Source organism: Sabethes cyaneus, chromosome 3, assembly GCF_943734655.1.
Source record: "Sabethes cyaneus chromosome 3, idSabCyanKW18_F2, whole genome shotgun sequence".
NCBI lineage: Eukaryota > Metazoa > Arthropoda > Insecta > Diptera > Culicidae > Sabethes > Sabethes cyaneus.
The window spans coordinates 94,953,579-94,973,593 of record NC_071355.1 but is presented as its reverse complement, the minus strand read 5'-3'; the positions used below and the strand labels follow the sequence as shown (position 1 = coordinate 94,973,593).

General features: G+C 39.8%; 1 protein-coding gene across 2 annotated transcripts; it reads left to right on the top strand.

The window, feature by feature from the left end:
- The first annotated feature begins 56 nt into the window (after window positions 1-56).
- LOC128742742 (epoxide hydrolase 4-like) lies at window positions 57-14,721 on the top strand. Of its 2 annotated transcripts, none has more exons than XM_053839192.1 (5): window positions 57-379; window positions 13,444-13,542; window positions 13,601-13,921; window positions 13,976-14,384; window positions 14,442-14,721. In XM_053839192.1, the coding sequence occupies exons 1-5, from the start codon at window positions 347-349 to the stop codon at window positions 14,627-14,629; spliced, it is 1,050 nt and encodes a 349-aa protein (XP_053695167.1). In that variant the 5' UTR covers window positions 57-346; the 3' UTR covers window positions 14,630-14,721. The 2 variants fall into 2 exon arrangements, with proteins under 2 accessions (XP_053695167.1, XP_053695166.1); XM_053839191.1 differs by having other exon boundaries at window positions 57-1,157.
- Window positions 14,722-20,015: the final 5,294 nt, after the last annotated feature.

The following is a 20,015-nucleotide window of genomic DNA, read 5'->3' as shown; positions in this document are numbered from 1 at the left end:
ATGCTGCTCATCGCGGTAACATCATTTATATTGGAATAAACCTGAATTTTTGCCTGAAACTCTTAGAACTAGTGTATATGTATATATTTTGCCGGATATAAAAAGACATTTCAAGATTTTATTATTCCATTCATCTAAAAAGAAAGTCTCATAACATATGTACCTACTGTGTAATATGTGCCCACAAACGTAACGGTAAGATCCACACTGATGTTAGGTCACGTGTTGATAACGTGCATGGAAATCCACCACCGACGTCACATTGAGTTAGACTTTGCACCCCATTGCTGAGTATGACGGGGGAAGCATAATTCGTAAAAGCAAATGATGTAACTAACATAGTTTTATGCTGCAGCATATTCACTACGACATAGATTCGGTATGTATCTAGCTTGTGGTGTTCTATGTTATTCTGTTATTGTGTGCGTCTAATCATGGTGAAATGGGTAAAAGTACACCTCAAAACAGAGTGCAACTTAAAAGACAGTACCGAATATAGCAAGCAGTGGCAAAAAATCGAATCATCATTAAGTAATTAAACTGATGCTGGAATAGAAGGAAAGCCTGTGAATTGAATTTGCGTTGGACTAAAGCGGCAAAAAGGGCAAATGTTAAAAGGCGTTCTTAAACAAGCTGATAGTAAAAAGTGATACTGCGGTTTTAATCGTCCTATGGTTTGTTTTTAATACTATACGTCAGCATACCTCCTGATGTGGAACAGGACAGGACTACAGACAGTCTCGTTCAAGTGCAACTGTAAACAGGTCGTACCAGTGCGATTACGGAGCACATAATAGGCGCCATGGGAGTGCAGTAGCCAGTTCAACTATGGGATGCCAAAAAGTGTAAAAGTTTAGAAAAAGAATCATATTAGTTTATTCAGAATACTCCAGAGTTTAGTGATATTAAAGATGTCACAAGTCATGCGATACGATGTGTTGGAAACGATCCCGAAGAAAGAAATTGTGAAGCTCTATCTGCGTTGCTTGATAGCAAACCTGATTCTTTTGGTAAAATGGCTGTTTGAGTGCATTAAATGTAAAGTGAACAAAACCACCATCATGCGGAAGGCCATTGAGCAGGTCGAGTTTCCGAGCAAGCAGCCGAACTTTATGACTGAAACCAAGATGGGACGGCACTCATATGTTAAACTTGAGGTAAATATATCTGGTGCTCGTATGAACGACATGGCACAGCACGAGGAGGAACACTTGAACCTTTAATCTGATAACGGCTTCTGAGCTTATTCTTTGGTGCATATGACGGAACATGTGCCGGTGTCGTTGTCTTTGCATGTGAATCAGCCGCAGTGTCTAGTGATAGTGCAGTGTGGTTATGAGTTGATGTGATTATGGTATATTTCTTTGCTACCCTGATTTATTAGAAATTTTGTAAGGAAAATAGGCGCGAGCAAAAACGATCTCGAAAAAAAAAATATTTACCTCGAACAATCCGAATTGCGAAATACAGCCTTAGTTGAACAAGAAGTCAAAGATCGAGGCCAAATTAAATACTGTAAATTAAATATTGTAAAAATATGAAAAACTGTTAAATTTTTAACAAAAACAGCTTACATTTGAAAGTTTATAATTGCTTTGATGCACAGAACACTGAGTTTTGAAATCACTCTTCACTCGAAGATGATTCAATCGAGTTGCACAAGGTTGATAGCGAATGAAAGGTTGTACTATCATATAGGTTTCGCTGCCAAATTCAACTCTGATTGGATTGATTTGCGCGCTGCTTTTCTCGTTTGAACGTTGCTACAGCCAAGGGAATTATTATTTCATATTTTTGCGAAAGTTCACAGTTTGTTTAACTTCTAATTGGTGTCAAAAATTGTCAATGCTAAACATATGATAGTCAAGAATGTGATTGCTGTGAAGCGGAACTGTAACTTTCATGTTGTCTATGAAGTCTATGCATCTCTTCTAGGGAGGGCTTAGTCCTTCCTAACCCAACTTCTCCGCCCCCTAGAGCATAAGTGCCATCAACCAGTCGTAAAAAAATTATATGATAGTTAATTTTCCTCTGCTAGTGTCGCAAAGAATAACTCTTACGTGGTTTGTTTACGTTTCGCCGATAGGACCTATTAAAAAATTAGGCCAAAATTTACCGGATTTATTAAAAATGGTGCCCCGTATGTTCATCGCTGCTCGCTATACAACACCTTCTAGCGCAATGCTGAAGAGCAGGCAGGAAAGACTATCATCTAGTAGAAGTACCTTGCGAGATTCAAATAGATCCGACAGTCCATCCGAAATTCTTAAACAGCACTGAATCCCATCCAACGTAGTCATGATAAATCTGGTCAGCTTACCCAGAAAGCCGTTTGTTTTCGTACATAATTTTCTATAGCTTTTGCCGTTTTACATTATCATATGTGGCTTCGAAGTGAAGCGTGAGGACTCGGAATTTGCGACACTTCTGAAAGAGCTTCTGTAAGTTCTCACAGTTCAGAAAGGCGACAATCTTGTAGCTACGGTAGTTAAATCCATGCGTCCACTCCTATGGTAGTCGCTTCTAAATCTTAAATCTTGACGGTCTATTGATGTAAAGTTTGCTTTTTTCAGGAAGAGGGTACCTCCGGTTTTATCTATATTACACCACATTCTGACGAGTAACTCTATACGCAGTATGCTTACCCGCTCTGCGATCTTCTCATCCAATATCTGCTAACACTCGACTTAAGAAGTGCCGACCAACTACCAAAACGTGGTCGATTTGTAACCCCGTCCAGTTAGATGATCTCTAGGTTGCGAAACATTCCCAGTTTCGTGCAGGACAATCTCTCGGTTCGTGGTTTTTACCACAGAGATGACACGTTTTATTCACTTCCATCTTGGCAGCTTGAAGATTCTTGTTTTTCTTGACACGTGGTTGCTTGAGCCCTAACCTCGAAACCTCGAAACTTTGTTGAGCTGGATGCTGCAGTGTTGAGTTTCCTGACTCGGCCATCTCGTAATTCAGTGCCAAATCACACGCTGACTGAAACTTTAGATCCTTTTCCTTTAGCAGAACAGCACGTAATCCTGAACTTTGAATTCCGACCACGAATCTGTCTTGCCTGGCATTATCCAAAAAACCTCCAAAATGACAAGATTTTGCATGCGCCTTTAATTCGACTATAAATTCTGCGATGGACTCCGATGACGATTGTACACATTGATGAAATTTGTATCGTTCCGCAATTACGTTGACCGTTGGTGCGAAGTGATTAGTCAATGCGTTCACTAACTCCTCAAATATTTTCGTTTTGGGTTGTGCAGGAATCACTAACGATTTTAGAATTTTATAGGTTTCCGGCCCGATGAGAGTAATAAGCATAGCGACACGCTTGCTTTCCACTACATCAGTTAAACTCGAAAAAGAGTTCTAGACGCTCTTTGTACTCTTCGAAGCACTCGCCAGGGGCCAGGGACATATGGTTCGATACTTCCGATCATTCCTCCACTTTTCACTATACTTTCCGATTGTTGAGTAATTATCCGCGGATTTCACAGACATAACCTTACGACCGCGCATTAAATTTTACAACGAATTTGAAACACGTGCCAACGAGCTTTTTTTCCTCGTCGCCAAACTATTGTGTATGTGAAGGAATAAGACTGCTTTACTTAATGTTGTTTATTGAAGAGTCGAATATAAAAGAGAGCTTAACCTAGTATTTACAGGGTTTATATAATAATTCTACCGGAAGTAGTTTTATAATTTCTATATAATAATTGTGATCAAGAGAGAACTGTTTGACATTTGTATTGCTATAATTATGGAACTAAGAATAGGGTAATCTAAGGCAATATGTTTCATAGGTGTATCGACGGCGGAGGTTATGCTGGAAGACCTACTTCCGTATTGTTATGCTCTTTAAGGCAATGAAGTCGATATTAGGTCGTCTTAGGTCGTTTCCATTCGTTTACTGGAGTGCGCTAAATCGTGAAATCGCCAGTTTGAATCTCTCCTCCTGGCCAATCTGAGCATTTTAGTCCCGATTATGCTCCAACTGCGCGTGAAATTCGTCTTTATTATCAGTCTTACTTGTAAGGTAAGGTAAGAAGCTATGCTGGTTGAAGATGCTAATGTTGAAGATCCGGTTCTTAATTCTCAATCTGCACATTCGTTGATAGATCGCCCCCCACCTGATCACCCCCCCACTCTGCATCTCGCTTATCGCATTGGAAGCTGTGCCTAAAACGTTTCTTTTATCGCAGCTTTAGTAGATGGCATGGCCTTTTCTGTATGTACGTGTCATCATGCCCCTCCAATATACCTTCTGCCGTGCTACGATGCCGCTTTGGGGTGCCTCTCCCTTCAAGTAATAGTAGTAGTAATAGTAATAGGGAAAAGCCACCATCATTTCAAGGACTTGCCAGTGTATGTGGGTAGAATTACGGTAGATCCAAATTTGATTATCAAATGAATTTCACAGTAATGCTGTTACAGAAGGGCCAAAAGGGATTGGGCGGACCCACATGCAAAGACACTTGTGCGCATTCCGGGGTTGTAAGAGTTGCCTTCCAGCATTAGGATCCTTCCATGTAATAATCAATTTCGCTGTACCAACTTTAACCAACGTGATGATTTGTTTGTGAGAATTGAGAACTGCCATATTTGCTTCAGACCTTAAAGATTCAGGTTGGGAATCCACTCCATCATCCAGCCACATATATGATATCAATAATAATACTATTAATAATATGATATTAGGATGAAATGTGGTATATATGGGCAAAAATAGAACAATCTCTCCAGCAGTCCTTCGAATGGAATAGATTTGCGTCCTTTGAGATTCCATAAGTGCTACTAATGATTAATTTCATTTTTTCAGCTGGTATCTATGTGCAGTATTAAAACTCGTTTTGGCCAAAGTTTTTACTATATAACAGGAGATGCTTCGTAAGCTAAAACGAAAAAAATAATTAAAATAACATATATTAAGGCTTACCTATTATCAAGGCCGTATGGTTCCGCCGTCTGCCCAAAACTGCAGTTTTGAGATTCGGCAGCCGGGAACCACCCAGCATCGCACCTCCTAGCTTGGTTACTCAATAAGCATTACCAGGTATGGCCACGTGGAGGCACTAGGTAGGGGCTTGGGATGGCTAGAGCTATATTACACGCTCCTCATTTGCGTTCCCCATTTCAATCCCACTTGGGGTGCCTCCACCTTCAAAGAAGAAAACCCGATGTTCCTGTTGGTTCCCGCTCGCAACTTAATTAGTGCCACGAGGAGGTAGGGATTCGGTAGCTGAAAAGCTAGGGTTCATCAAGCGGGAACTGTAGTGCAACTTAAAACCAGTCATTCGTCAACCGCAATTCGCATAGTCCTGCATCAAAGCAATATAATATAAAAGAAAGAGAAAGTGCATGAACAACGCACTATTGCGAGTTTTCATTTTCAATAATATTGGGTATACAATACTGCGTTTTTTACTCAAGTCCATTGTTGTCCATTGTCTTACTTCTACCGTAGCTAATTCCACGGCCAAATTTTATTTTCGCTTGAACTCCTCGTCGCTTGAGGTTTCGCCATTTTTCTCCAGTTTGACCTTTTCAGTGAACTATTTCTCAATCGGTTTTAACTCGAAGGCATTTACCACGTTCTTCTCCTTGGGATGCACAGTGATGTCATAGTTTTTCTACCACCTTTTAGTAGAATTTAAATAGTGACTAGGAGTCAGGCCGGGTGTAGTGGTTAGCATTCACGCCTCTTACGCCGAGAACCCAGGTCAAATCCCAATCCCGCATAAGTCACGAATGACCCAAGGCAGTAAACCTCCAGTTTTTTTAATTAATCATTCTTCGTATCGAACACCTACTCCATTTTCAAAATAGTTTAAATCATGACCGCGTATGGTTATATATGAGTAAACAGGCTTGGCACGCTCTTTTTTCTTCGATTGTGTTCTTTCGGTTACTGCTCCTTAGCCAAGCAGAATTTGAAAAAAAGTGGTGTATGGGACATTTCTACAGCAAGCAATTGTCTACAATATTGCTGAAGAAAGAAATGTTTTATCTTTTGTATACATATGTGGCGCTATAGAGAGCGCTCTTTTTGCTACCAACGGGGTAGCAGCCTTTTAGCGCCATAAATAGAAAAGATAAAGCAACCATATTACAAATAATAACTAATTCTACAAATGCCCCATATATCACTTTTTCAAATTCTGCTTGGCTGAGGTGCAGTAATTAAAAGAGCAAAATCGACGCGAAAAGAGCGTGGCGAGTAAATATAAAAGAAAAACCTGATTTAATCCACCTAGTGGTGAAAGGAACCTTTGTGATACGGTCTTACTTACAATTTAAGATAGAAATCAACACGCCTTCGGAACATAATTCATCTAGGTATTGGTTAACGCTGCATAGTGCGTTGGTTTACATCAAATTTTTGGAAATTGAATAAGTTTACAAAATTTGAACAAAATAGGAGCACTTATAAATTTTGATAGATCCTATAGTTGCGCTACAATGTTTTTTCACCTAGCAACCTAACAATGTATACAGAATGACACAATTAAAGGAACACCAAACTTAATTAAGGGAACATTAGCGCAACTATTTGTACAATATAATTGAATCGGAAAATTCACGTACAATGAATGCAAGTGGGTCAGTCCCGGCGTAGTGGTCAGCATTCACGCCGAGGACCTGGGTTCAAATCCCAACTCCGCAGAAGTCACGAATGACATAAGCTGTTAAAGTGACTATAATCTAACAAAATAAACGAATGCAATTGTCTTGACTTGTGACAAATATCTTGTGTTTGATAACTTTATATCCTACAAGTATTAATTGAAGCATATAGCCAGGCTTGGCATACACTTTTCGCTTCGATTTTGCTCTTTTGATTACTGCATCTCAGCCAAGCCAAATTTGAAAAAGTGATGTATGGGGCGTTTGTAGAATTTGTTATTATCTAGAATATTGCTGAAGTGAGCATTACTGTGCATTTTGTATTTATTGCGCTATAAGGCTGCTACCCTCTTGGTAGCAAAAAGAGCGCTCTTTTTGCTACCAACGACATTGCTGCGCTACAGCGCCGTAAATACTAAAGATAAAACTTCACTTTCTTCAGCAATATTATAGATCATTACTAGCTCTACAAATGCCCCATCAGGGGCGGACTGGGAGCCAAAGGGCCCACCGGGCCTTTGAGATTAGGGGCCCCGTGCAACTTGACTCGACTCAGGCACTGTCGAGTGTCGAGTATCGGGAGAACGGGCAGCATAGCGGCTCGATGCTCGAAACATAACACACTCAGTCGTTATTAGGACCGAGTTACCAGCTTTTAGCGTGTGCGTCATATTAGCGGTTCACGGTACTTTAGTTTGGACGCATTTTTCTTCAACCCAATCTTCGCTACTTTGAGTTTTAGTTTTTTCAGCCACCACCACAGATGTTGTTCTATCGACAATATCCATTTCATTGGCAAAGCAGACGAACTAACTAGATTTGCTGAAGATTGTGCCTGTGTGTTGCTCCTTTCATAACATCCTGTAACGGCATGTTGAACAGCCCACATGAGGGACCATCACGTTGATAAAGTCCACTGCGATGTTAGAATGGCCATGATTTTACGGTCGATGGTATCATACGCAACTTTGAAATCAATGAAATAATTGTGCGTAGAATTCTGTATTCATGAACTTTTTGGAGGATCTGCCGCAGCGTGAATATTTGATTCTTTACTGACCGTGCTTCAGCAAACCCGGAAGAGAACTTTCCACATTCTGATAAGTGCCACTGTGCATCTTTGCCAGCAATGCAACGTTTTCCTCATCTATCACCCATTTATATTTCTGCAGATTTTAAGTTATAGGGCTAATGACATGCAAAATTGCAAGAATCAAATAAGCTGATTTTATAAATGATAGGATGTCAACAGTTCAATATATATGACTAGCTTACTGCGTCTTCACATCAGAACAAAACAGTTCATAGTGCAGGCGATTCCCGTGCCGAGTTATAGCTATCCCTGGGATTAAACTCTTGGATTCTCCTATAAGAATTCTGCTTCTATAAGCAAGGTATACTGTGCGAATCCTCTGCAGAATTTCTTCACACGATTCCAATGTGAGGAATGCCCGAGACTCTGCGCGAATCTTTTTGGTTCGTCCTGGTAGAGCTGCGGAAGAAAGAACCGTCTAAAAATGTCAGTACGAAGAGCACATGCTCGCCAGTCCAGAGGAGAGGTTCGCCAGCAACGACACTCGGAGTTTCCACAAAACGGTCAGGTGCAAGAATTTTGCCATGCCTGTGATGTGCAATGATAGTGCTGGCAACCTGCAACCTGACGGTAGCAGCCAGGTGGAAAAGTATTTCCAGACGCTGTTGAATAGAGAAGTAAACACGAAGATCAGCAGGTACAGGATAAGAATTTTGAGCGACGGCCAAACTGTGGAGCCATCAACACAGGAGGAGGTCAAAAGAGCAATCAGTGAGCTGAAAAACGGTAAGGGTGCTGTAAAGGATGGTATCCTGGCTGAACTTCTAATAGCGAGGAGCGAGCAGCTGTACGAAACAATTCGCCACCTCATTGTCGGGAACCGAATATGAGAGGAAAATAAATATCGGAGGAGTGGTTGATTGGCCTCATTTCCCATAATTTTAAAAACGGACATCGACTTGAGAGTATAGACTATCGAGACATTACGTTGCTCAATTTTGCCTATAAGGTGCTCTCCCTATCGTGTAAGGCTGAGTTCGTTAGCTGAGTTCTTCGTCGGCGAGTTTCAAGCTGGTTTTCATGAGGGTCGCTTCACGATGGATCAGGTATTTACCCTGCGTCTAGTAACTGACGAGTTCCGGGAGTACAACTTGCAGATTCATCATATTTTTATGGATTTCAAGGCGGCATACGATTCAGTAAAACGAAATGAGCTGTGACAGTTAACGCTAGGACATGGTTTTCCCACAGAACTAGTTACGTTGATTCGTGTGACGCTGGATGAGTAAAAATTATGAGTCAGAATAGCAGATGAGACCTCACGTGCTTCTTGATTTTGCGGATGACGTCGATATCACCGAAATCAAAAGTAGAGCAGCGAAAGAAGCCTATAGGTCATTTATTGAAAATTGGGACTTACCATTAACACCGCCAAAACGAAGTACATGGCGCGGAAATCCAAATGGTGTTGATGTCGAAGAGGAGCTGAATATATTTTGGTATGCTCGTGATACATGACAACGATGTAAGTCGCAAAATAAAACGAGTAATTGCAGCTGCGAATTAGCCTTTACGCAGGCATTACATTTTGTAGCTGAAGTCCCGTAGCTTGCAAATTCGCATAAACTGACGCTCTAGAGAACACTAATCCTCTCGGTGGCTCTTTACGGACATGAATCATAGACGCTAAAAGAAGCTGATCGACGAATGCTTGGGGACAGTCTGCGCTGGGTTGGTCATGTGTCTAGAATGCCCGACGAAAGAGTAACCAAAATTATTTTAAGCATAGAATCAAGAAGAGGCCGTAGGCTTTGGAGTAGACATCGCACTGATAGATGTGCGCTATCGAGGATGATGCACGTTTAGCTGGTGTTCGAGGGGTTTGAAGGAAGGTAGCCCAGGATTGAGTACTGGAGGACCATAATTCATTCGGCGCAGGATCGCTAACGGACCGTCGCCACTGAAGTAAACTAAGTATGGAGCTTAAGCCGACAGTTCGATATTTATAAGTAGTCAAATAACTGCGGATGAAATACTAATTCTACTTTTAAATACTCAGAATTGAAGCTGGTAATATTTTCGGAGCTTGGACCCCAACAGCTCAACTTATATGATTTCATGAATCACGGAGCCCCAGCAATTGAACATTCGTGAGTCGTAGAAAAAGTTCAATTGAAAGAGAAATTTTGGTTTAAAGTTCGTGGCCCCAACAGTCCCATTTGAAGCTGAATTTTAAATCATCAAATCGGTTGATTTCATGAATTATGGGGCCCCAGCAATCGAACATTCGTGAGTCATAGAAAAAGTTTAATTGAAAGAGAAATTTTGGTTTAAAGTTCGGGGCCCCAATAGTTCCATTTTAAGCTGAATTTTAAATCATCAATTCATGAATTATGGGGCCCCAGCGAACGAACATTCGTGAGTCGTAGAAAAAGTTTGATTGAAAGAGAAATTTTGGTTTAAAGTTCGGGGCCCCAACAGTCCCATTTGAAGCTGAATTTTAAATCATCAAATCGGTTGATTTCATAAATCATGGGGCCCCAGCGATCGAACATTCGTGAGTCGTAGAAAAAGTTTAATTGAAAGAGAAATTTTGGTTTAAAGTTCGGGGCCCCAACAGTCCCATTTGAAGCTGAATTTTCAATTATCAAATCGGTTGATTTCATAAATCATGGGAACCCAGCAATTGAACATTCGTGAGTCGTAGAAAGAGTTTAACCGAAATAAAAATTTTGGAAAATCTCGTTTTATGTAACGACGAAATTTTGACTGGGGCCCACCGGGCATTTGCCCGGTTGCCCGGTGGGCCAGTCCGCCCCTGTGCCCCATACACTACTTTTTCAAATTCTGCTTGGCTGAGGAGCAGTAATCAAAAGAGCAAAATCAAAGCGAAAAGTGTATGCCAAGCCTGCATATAGCTCAATATTTCTTGATATATTTCTAGAAATTACATTGTGCTTAGCTACGCGACTAATGGAGCGTCTACCCTAATACCATTCTACTTGATTCACATCAATAAAATTTTCTTGAATAAATTTCATCAATTTTCATTAACCTTTGGTTACTCACGCTGTTGTGTTTTGTACAACACGTGTAAGTTTTTGAATGCCATTTTGTTATAAAGTTACAAATCGTTGTTTAACTAACGTATATTCTTCAATAAACTTGTTATGAGCAAAATGTTAAAATTATTCAATGCATTAATACTATAAATTGTTGGGAAAAAAGATCAGCAAAAACGGACATCACAGAGACGAAGCAAGCAGCATGTGAGGTGTACCGCAATTGGCCCCAACTGGAATTTTCTCTTGTTTCTTCAAAACTATCAGTAAATGTAAAATATTTTAAATGTATCCGTCTGTTGGTAATCATCGGGGTCCAAATTAGGGTATTTTTTATAATCAAAGTTCTACAGCTCCTAAACAAGCAAACATAGAGGTATACTACATTCAGCCAAGTTGTGTATTTTTACTATTTGTACAACTTTGTAATACATGAACAAGTAATAAAACAATTACAGAGCTAAAATAGAAAAAAATAATTTTTCAAATTCATATAAAGATTTTTCCATCTTCGCTGAAGAAATAGAAGGTTACGATCTTCAGCAAAATTTCTTGTATTAATATGCTCTAAAACTTTACAGAACACAGCAATGTGTTATATTGAAACAGAAGAAAAATAATTTTTTTATTTCAATTTTAGGGGGATTAATCAAAATTTAAATTCTACCATACGATAAAGCTATCTATTCCAAAAAACTCTTCCAAAGGTTCGATAAACCTAAAACCAAGTTTTCCCAGTCAAAACTCTAGTGCGCACGTTTTTTTGGTTTTGAGCTATTGTGCGCGCGGGTAACCGTGTTACATCTTTCGACCGGCATAAACAATTCTTCTAAAATTTTGCAGATAAATTTGCAGCACTCAAACCTCTAATTTGATGCCAAAATAATTGTAACTAGATAAATTATGTTAGATGAAATCGTTATCAATTATTGTAAATTTTAATGTGTTGCATACGATTGCTCATAACTTGGGTTGGCAATTCGGCTTTTGCAGTCTCAAAATAATATCAAAATGACGGTTTGTTGTAAATCGGACGTTTCGGCCGTTGGTTTCGGGCTTTTTCGGCCGAAACGTCGGATTTACAACAAACCATCGTTTTGATATTATTTTGAGACTGCAAAAGCCGAATTGTCAACCCAAATACCATTCACAGTCGTAACCAATACGATAAATTGCTCATAACTTTCAAATTAAACGTTTCAAATTAAACAAATCAAGAGATCTATTAGACAATATTACCTTTCAAATGAGACTAATAGCGCATAAAGTGGTTTGGCTATTTCTGAGAAACAGGCGATAATTATTACCTTGTCAAAACAGGTTTTTTAAGCATAACTTTTAAGCTACTTGTTTGTTTCCAATAAAACTTCCCGAAAAATTTAGTGTTAATAAGAGCTTTCACTTGGTACTAGGATCGTTGAAATCTGTTGTGTGGTTCCGGAGAAAATCGTGTCACGTAATTTTGCTTATTACTTTGCTTATTATTTTTGCTTATAACTTTTAAACGAAACGTCGAACCACGAAACAATTCAATAGTGATATATATACTAGACCAATAATACCTTTCAAACAAAAGTAATAGCGAACAAATCGGTTCAGACACCTCCGAGAAATAGGCGGTAGAAAATTAAGCACACACACACACAGCTCAGTTCGTCGAACCGTATCGATTGGCATAAGTGACTCGGCCCTCGGTTCGGTTTCGTGTTTTTCGACCAATTCCTAAACCTTTGTTATAGTATAACAAAGGTAAAAACATGCCGGTGGTGGTTTTAATCACGAGACTTGCCGTGCGCCCGTCAGCAACGTGCTGCATTGTTTCTATCACAATGACTGAGTAGATAACAATCTATCTTCTCGGCGGTAGAAACAAAAAGCAGTCATACAAAAATAATATCGTTGCACGGGAAATGTGTGACGCGTATACGGGGAATGATAGAATTGGGAGAATAAAACTAAATTAAATATTAGACTATCTGATATAACGGGCGGCAGTAGTTTAATGAATAAAATATTCGGGTACTATCCGAAAGAGTGTGGGTGCGAGTCCCACCTACCATGATATATTTTTGGTTTATATCGAAATTTTCATGTTCATCCAATTAATCATTCTTCGTATCAGAAACTTCCTCCCTTTCCAGAATATTTCAGCCAACTCACGACTGGGTAGTCCAGAAATTCCATTACGAGTGTGCATAGTTAGCGAAGCCTTTGTTCCGGTAAAAAGGTCCTAGGTGCTACCAGAGACTTTGAACAAATTTTCTAACAAACCATCGTTTCAATGATAATGCTAAGTCTCACGAAATGCGCTAGCATGGTCGTCTTTGTTGGCGATGGAATGAAGCTCCAGTATTACGTCTATTAGTCTGAGCTGCCAAATTCCGTTTTCGAAACATGGCATTCTATTCTTATTCGATAGCCAGCTGTTAGAGTACAGGATAATTGCGGGGCTAGTGCTACGATCCTATTGACTCTAATAACCTCTCCCATTCGAGATTCGTCGACATACGACGACTAGCTTGTTAGACTAGTACAGTATCCCGAGGCCAACTGGGAAGCAAACCTTTGTTCTAATAATGCCTATCAAATGTCTACCGCGTTTTTATAAGCTTATAATTTCAGTAAAATTTAGAAAAAATTTGTCATAGTTTACTTATAATAAAGAATTTCGTTTATTAACTATATTCTAATTTTATCTATATGCAACACTTTCAGAAAACGAAGTTTCACTATGTGGAAGCAGGGAACCGCAGTAATTCGACAGTTTTGCTTCTTCACGGGTTTCCCGATTGTTGGCTAGGGTGGCGGTACCAGGTAAGTACATGAACTTATTTTGAACTAATTGGTCTCTAAGCTTCAACTCTTTTTACAGATTTCTGAATTGTCACAGTACTTTCACGTGATAGCTCTAGATCTGAAGGGATTCAATGATTCTGACAAACCGCTGTGGCGGTTTGACTATACTCCACGCAAGGTGTGCGAAGATTTACGAAAGTTTCTAATAGCTATCAGCGCAAAAAGTGTTTTCATAGTTGGACACGATCTAGGCGCCACAATTGGATGGATTTTCGCTCATACCAATCCCGAAATGGTGGAGAAGTTTGTCAGTGTTTCAACACCGCATCCTAATTTGCTGTGGGAAAGCCTTCCAACTAGTTCTCCATTCAACCGAAGGTGGCTTGAATTTGTACAGGTAGGTTATGGCAGTTTTTGCAAAATACAAAATAATAACTTGAATATGTTTTAGTTACCATACCTTCCAGAAATGGAGATGAAGCATAATGCAGAACGAATGTTAAAGAAATGTTACCCTCATATTGCAAAAGAGAAGATGTGCATGACTGAAACGAATGGAACTGTGATAAATAATATGATGGAGGCATACAAGTACATGTTTAGCCAAACCGACGATTGGAGAGGCCCTCTGCACTATTATCGTAATTTTTGCTTTTATCGCGTAAAAGAAGGCGAAACTTTACAGTGTCCTTGCTTGATCATAACCGGCAATGATGATAGATTCTATAAACTGGAATCTGTGGTTAAAAGTTCCGATTTCTGTGAAAATTTTATTATCAAAATCATTGAACAATCAGGTAGGGCACCGCACCAGGAAATGTCCTCGGAGTTTAATAGTACATTGCTGAAATTTTTGATAGGTAAATCAGATAGTATAACAGTAACATTCGAAATTTTCTAAAAAATTACTGCTTTAGGCAAGCGTATGCTGGTGCGATCATCAGAAAATGCTAATCCGACACCGACACGTGGGCTGGTAGGAAGAGTCTTTGGAGGATTCGGAGCGGTAGCGAACAACACAGTAAAATTGGGCAGCAACTTGAGGGATGGATACACATTTGCGACTGGCTTAAACAGTGTGCCCAACTTTATGATAAAGAGCTGAAACATACTTAACGTCTTTCGAACTGCGTTTTCTTGTGGATTGGTGTGTGCATTTTAAAAGGTGTATTCTTTTTTGACAAAATATACGCGATGGAGTGTGTACTGTGTTTTATTGTAATGATTTTGTACTCTTATTATTAAATTAATTTCATTTGGTACATTTTTTTGAAGCAGGAAATGCGAAGATGATAATGATAATGGTTTGAATATTTTTAAATATCCTGTTTCAAATCTAGTTATCCCGCAAAAGTAATTTAAAAAGATTTATACTTTATTTCCATACACGGTAATACACAGATGCGATATACCACCATATTCTGCTTGCCAAACTCAATCGTCTGGGTGGTGTGTTATCAAATCTAGTTCGCTGGTTCGAGTCGTATCTGACCAATCGCCGACTTACGTCAAATTGGGATCAACGGAATCAGATGAATTTCATAATCCCTCAGGTGTCCCACAAGGCAGCAATTTAGGACCATTGTTGTTTATCGTATTCTTTAATGACGTCTGCCAAGTGTTACCGAGAGATTGCAAACTTTTATATGCTGACGATCTTAAAATTTTCTGGACAATCAGTGCTCTTGCAGACTGTCAATTGTTGCAAAAAAGGGTTGACAAGTTTCACGACTGGTGCCAACGCAATGTTATGCCTATCAGTGTGACGAAATGTTCTGTAATCACGTTGTCACTATGTAGTTATAGAATAGGAAACGAAGAAATACAAAGATCAAATGTTATATGTGACCTCGGGGTTTTGATAGACTCAGAACTAAGCTTCCGGGAGCATTATATTCATATCGTTGCTAAATCTCGACGGAACCTCGGGTTCATCTTCCGTATCTCAGCTGAATTTCACGCCCCATACTGCCTGCGCACCTTGTACTTCAGCTTAGTTCGATCGGTGTTGGAAACAGCAGCTATCGTTTGAAGTCCATTCCGTAGCATTTGGGTACACAGAATTGAAAAAGTTCAATCGAGATTCATCAGATACGCTTTAAGACTTCTTCCTTGGCGAAATCCAAATGAGCTACCGCCGTATGCAGACTTCTGGGAAAGGATACCCTCCAAAAGCGAAGAAACGTTCAGAGGACGGTCTTTGTCGGCAAACTGTTGTTGGAGGAAATCGACGCGTCGTGGATTCTCTCCAGAATAAACATAAATGCAGCACCACGACCCTTTCGACGCCGGGATTGCACGAGACTTCAGCAGTACAGAACGGATTATGCACAAAATGAACCCATTCGAGCGATGTGTTTTTTATTTAACCAGTGTTACCATTTGTTTGACTTCAATGTTAGTGCTAGCGTTTTTCGTGACCGTGTAACAAATTATTATGTGATATCCTAGTTTATAAGTATTCCTGTAGACTGTTTGTCCGATGAATATATACAAATAAATAACAAATAATAACAAATAACAAATATAGTTAGTAAGTTCTTCTCCTTTGTTTAAGCAACAATAAGCATTAGTCCCATATACGACGGGGTACCGAAACATGTGGTATCGACTTTCTGAAATTTGAACCAAGATTGTTCCATTGGGATAAAACGTAAAAGTCCCAGGATTGTTGCTAGTTAGATCTCCTCACAATCAATTGAAGCACCCCCGCTTTTAAGCCACGATTTTGTCAAATTTTTGTTACAAAGTACTCGACACTTTCGCTTAACATCCTCCATAAGAGTTTGTACAGTTCCTTAGCATGTCCTTGCATATTTTACTTTCCCTTCAAGTCTTTCAGAGTTTTCACTTTATTATGGCTAAATAGGTTTCAATCCGATGTAATGAAAACGGTTCGGTAAGTTCATGTCCTTGGGGACAAAATGCACCGAATTAGCATCATGCCATCATTGGAGATTCAATCCATCGGCAATAAAAATGACCATTTCATATTTCTACTCTAGCCGAGACTCAAACCATAATTGCTACGCGAGAACGCCGTTCATCTATTATGGTGCTGCTATCAGATAATATACGACTAAATTTATAGCACAGCTAAGTTTATATCGAGCCACTTTGCGTAGCGCGAAGATTGCAGCATTAGATGCTAGCGTTTTTACGAGATTTTAGGATATTCATTGAATCGATGGTTCGTTAGAATTTTTTTTTCGAATTGTTACGTCTGTTAGTCTGTGTTTATGGCCTTCACATACTTGTTGAGTATACTTGTAAAGAATCCGATTATTCTAGAATTTATTGCAGTTTCACTTCTTTCTTTCTTAATAAACGTTTGAAATTCACAATCAGTTGCACATGCTCTGCTGGAACTGTTTTCGTCGCTATGCCATTAGTCCATATGTAAGTTGCAGAATATAAAAAATCGCATGGTTTATGCATTGGGTTCTCTATTACAACATTAGCGCCAAAGTGCCACCAGTGGATGAAAAAGAAACTACTGTACCTATACAAAACTATGCTAAAGTATAGATGGAATCCAAGCATACATTCTCTCTGAGATGATTGCATCATATATAAAAATGGAAGAAGATAAAACTCCGCCCAAAACGTATAGGGGCTGTAAATTGATGTACAAGCTTTGGTATGGCGCACGAGGACGGCATGTTTTGTGTAGGGTTCTCCTTCATTTATGTACGTGTGCGTATTGAAAGCGCAGTAGCTCCTGGGTGGTGGCGGCCAGGCACATAACGTATCATTACGGACATCGTACGAAAGGTATTACATGGCTCTACAATGGCGTTGAAATCAAATCTGGGGGATTATTAATATTCATACATTTCATATCGACGCAGAAGTATTGTGGCTGCGTTGAATAAGTAAAATGTGATACGATATAGAATTACGCCATATTGACGTTGCCTTCCCTGCTGGGAGAACTGATGAGGGTAGCGACATTTCAGTGCCTGCGGGCTCTTTTCCTGACGAGTCCGTGATTATGGCTAGTACAACTCTTGCAATAATGATACTTAATCACGAGCAAACGAGAACTTATGAAACGAGTATAAATGAATCATCGAAAAAGTTTTCCTATATGTGCATACGACGTATGTGGGAAAATACTCTGAAATAATAATTGGTAAACGATTCAATGCCTAGGTGTTTTGCGTGTGTAGAACACATTTGGTTCGAAAGTTAGTTTAATCAAATTTAGTTCACACAAAATAGCAAATTAGGGCATATGAAAAATATGGCCTCCTCACACATCCTGATGTCGTCTGGTTAGAACTCAAATATAAAACTAAGTACATTATTTGAAATATGATGTTTTCGACCACGACCTTAACTGATCAGTTAATCTAGGGTTTATTTTTCTATGCAGGATATAAACACGTGTTATTCCAAGAAAATACGGCACGCTACGAACATATGCCAGATAATGGTAAAAAACCTATAATATTACGGAAATTCCACCTTCTTAGACTCCCACACGTAAATTATTTTTTCTGCGTGACCAGCGAAACCTCTAGCGCACAAAATGATTGGTTTGATGGGTAATACCAACAAGTGATGAGAAGATTTTTTTTTTAAAAACTATCTATGCATTGCCATGAGGGAGAATTTGGACAAGTATCGACGAGCGCGAAATAAGTTGACCACGATCTTGAAAAGGAAAAAGCACCAGAAGGAGTGCAGAGATCGTGAAGACCTAGACAACTATTATGGACTAATGAGACACGCAAATTATAGAACTTCTAATCTAATAAATCTCGTAAGAATATACACCGAAGCCTGATATGTGTAGGGACGAGGAGGAAAATCTTGTTACAAACGAATGGAAGGTGGTCGCCAGGTGGAAGCAGTTCTTTGTTGCGCATCTCAATGGCGATATAACAGAAGGAGACGGAATGGAAGTTAACCTAGAAATGCCTACAAGCGAGAACACGTAATCCACGCATTACATTTTCGTGGATCTCAGGGCAGCATACGATACAGTCGAGCGCGAACAGTTATGGCAGATAATGCACGAGTACGGGTTTCCAGGCAAACTGGCGTGCCTGATCAAAGCTACCCTGGAGCGAGTGTAGTGTTACGTGTGTGTTTCGGGGGTATTCTCGAGTTCTTTCGAATCGCGCAGATAGATGAGTCCTTTTAAATCTCGCAGACGCAGCAAGGGGATGGACTGCCTTTGTTATTCAAAATCGCTATTGAAGCTATGATCGAAACGAGAGGAACGATTCTCAGTAGAAGTAGTCAACTTCTGGCCTTTGTAGATGACCTCGACATCATCACTAGTAACCTTGGAACGACGAAGCTAATCTACGCTAGACTGAAAACGGAGGCTAGGAGGATTGGGCTACAAATTAATGCATCGAAAACCAAATATATGGTAGGAAGAGACTCCAGATAAAACATTGTTCTCCTCCTAGGGCTATTGACCATTGACGGCGATGAACAGGAAGCGGTTGATGTGTTCATATATTTGGGATCTCTGGTAACCACCGACAATAATACGAGTAAGGAGATTCACCGACGCTTTTATGCTGGAAGTCGAGCCTACTTTTCGCTCCGCAAGACGCTTCGATTGAGGATCATACGCCGCCGCACAAAGCTAACAATATACAAAACGCTAATCAGACCGGTAGCCCTCTATGGACTTAAGACTGTAATTTTGGTTACGGAAGACATACGTGCACTTGCCGCATTTGAACGAAAGATGTTGCGAACTATTTTTGGGGGAGTACGAACGGAAAGCGGAGAGTGGCGTAGGTCGATGAACATTCAGTTAATACAATATTTAACAGTGATATACTTTAGTTGTGAACTTTTTCAATAAACCTAAGGGCGATCAAATTGGTTCCATACTAGATTTCAACTACAGTGCTTTAAACGCTGTTTGGCGGCCAGAAAAAATACATATGTTAGTATATCTTCTAGAACACAGTATGCCATCGTCCAATTGGTATTAAAATATTTAATCCAGGACCTGTGATGCTCGCCCTCTTAGAGTTGTTCATTTTCGATCCATCTATATCCATTGTGTTGTATAGAAAACAACACAATCCTTACGGATATTCGGGCCTTGTCTTGGCCAGTTTATATTATTTTGAAGGGCTTTGCGAAGTTTGTTTTTGTTTCGATACAATCTTCGTTGTTTATTATAAACTGTACTCCAGGTTAGGAGCGGCTCATGACTGCGTTTGATCCGGAGCGGCTGAATTAAGAAATGTGTTGTCTCGATACTAAGGCTAAGATGGCAGCCGCAGCCCCATGACGAGACTCGGTAACGTGGCTCTAGTAAGGCAATCTGTCGTAACAAACTTATTATGAACAATAATGACAAAATCAGGGCATGGAATTGATGCTTGTGACCTGGAACCCCAGATCGCTGAATTTCGTGGGTGGCGATGGGGTGCTGCTGGGATAACTGGAACTCCGAAAGTTCAGGATTGTGACTCTGCTGGAGATCTGTAGCACTGGCGAGAAGGCGTGAT

Excerpts from the sequence above, each read along its gene's own strand:
- LOC128742742 (XM_053839191.1), top strand. The coding sequence starts at position 912 with ATGTCACAAGTCATGCGATACGATGTGTTGGAAACGATCCCGAAGAAA. Across the intron at positions 1,158-13,443 it reads ACTCATATGTTAAACTTGAG|AAAACGAAGTTTCACTATGT; the intron begins GTAAATATATCT and ends CAACACTTTCAG. Across the intron at positions 14,385-14,441 it reads ATTGCTGAAATTTTTGATAG|GCAAGCGTATGCTGGTGCGA; the intron begins GTAAATCAGATA and ends TTACTGCTTTAG.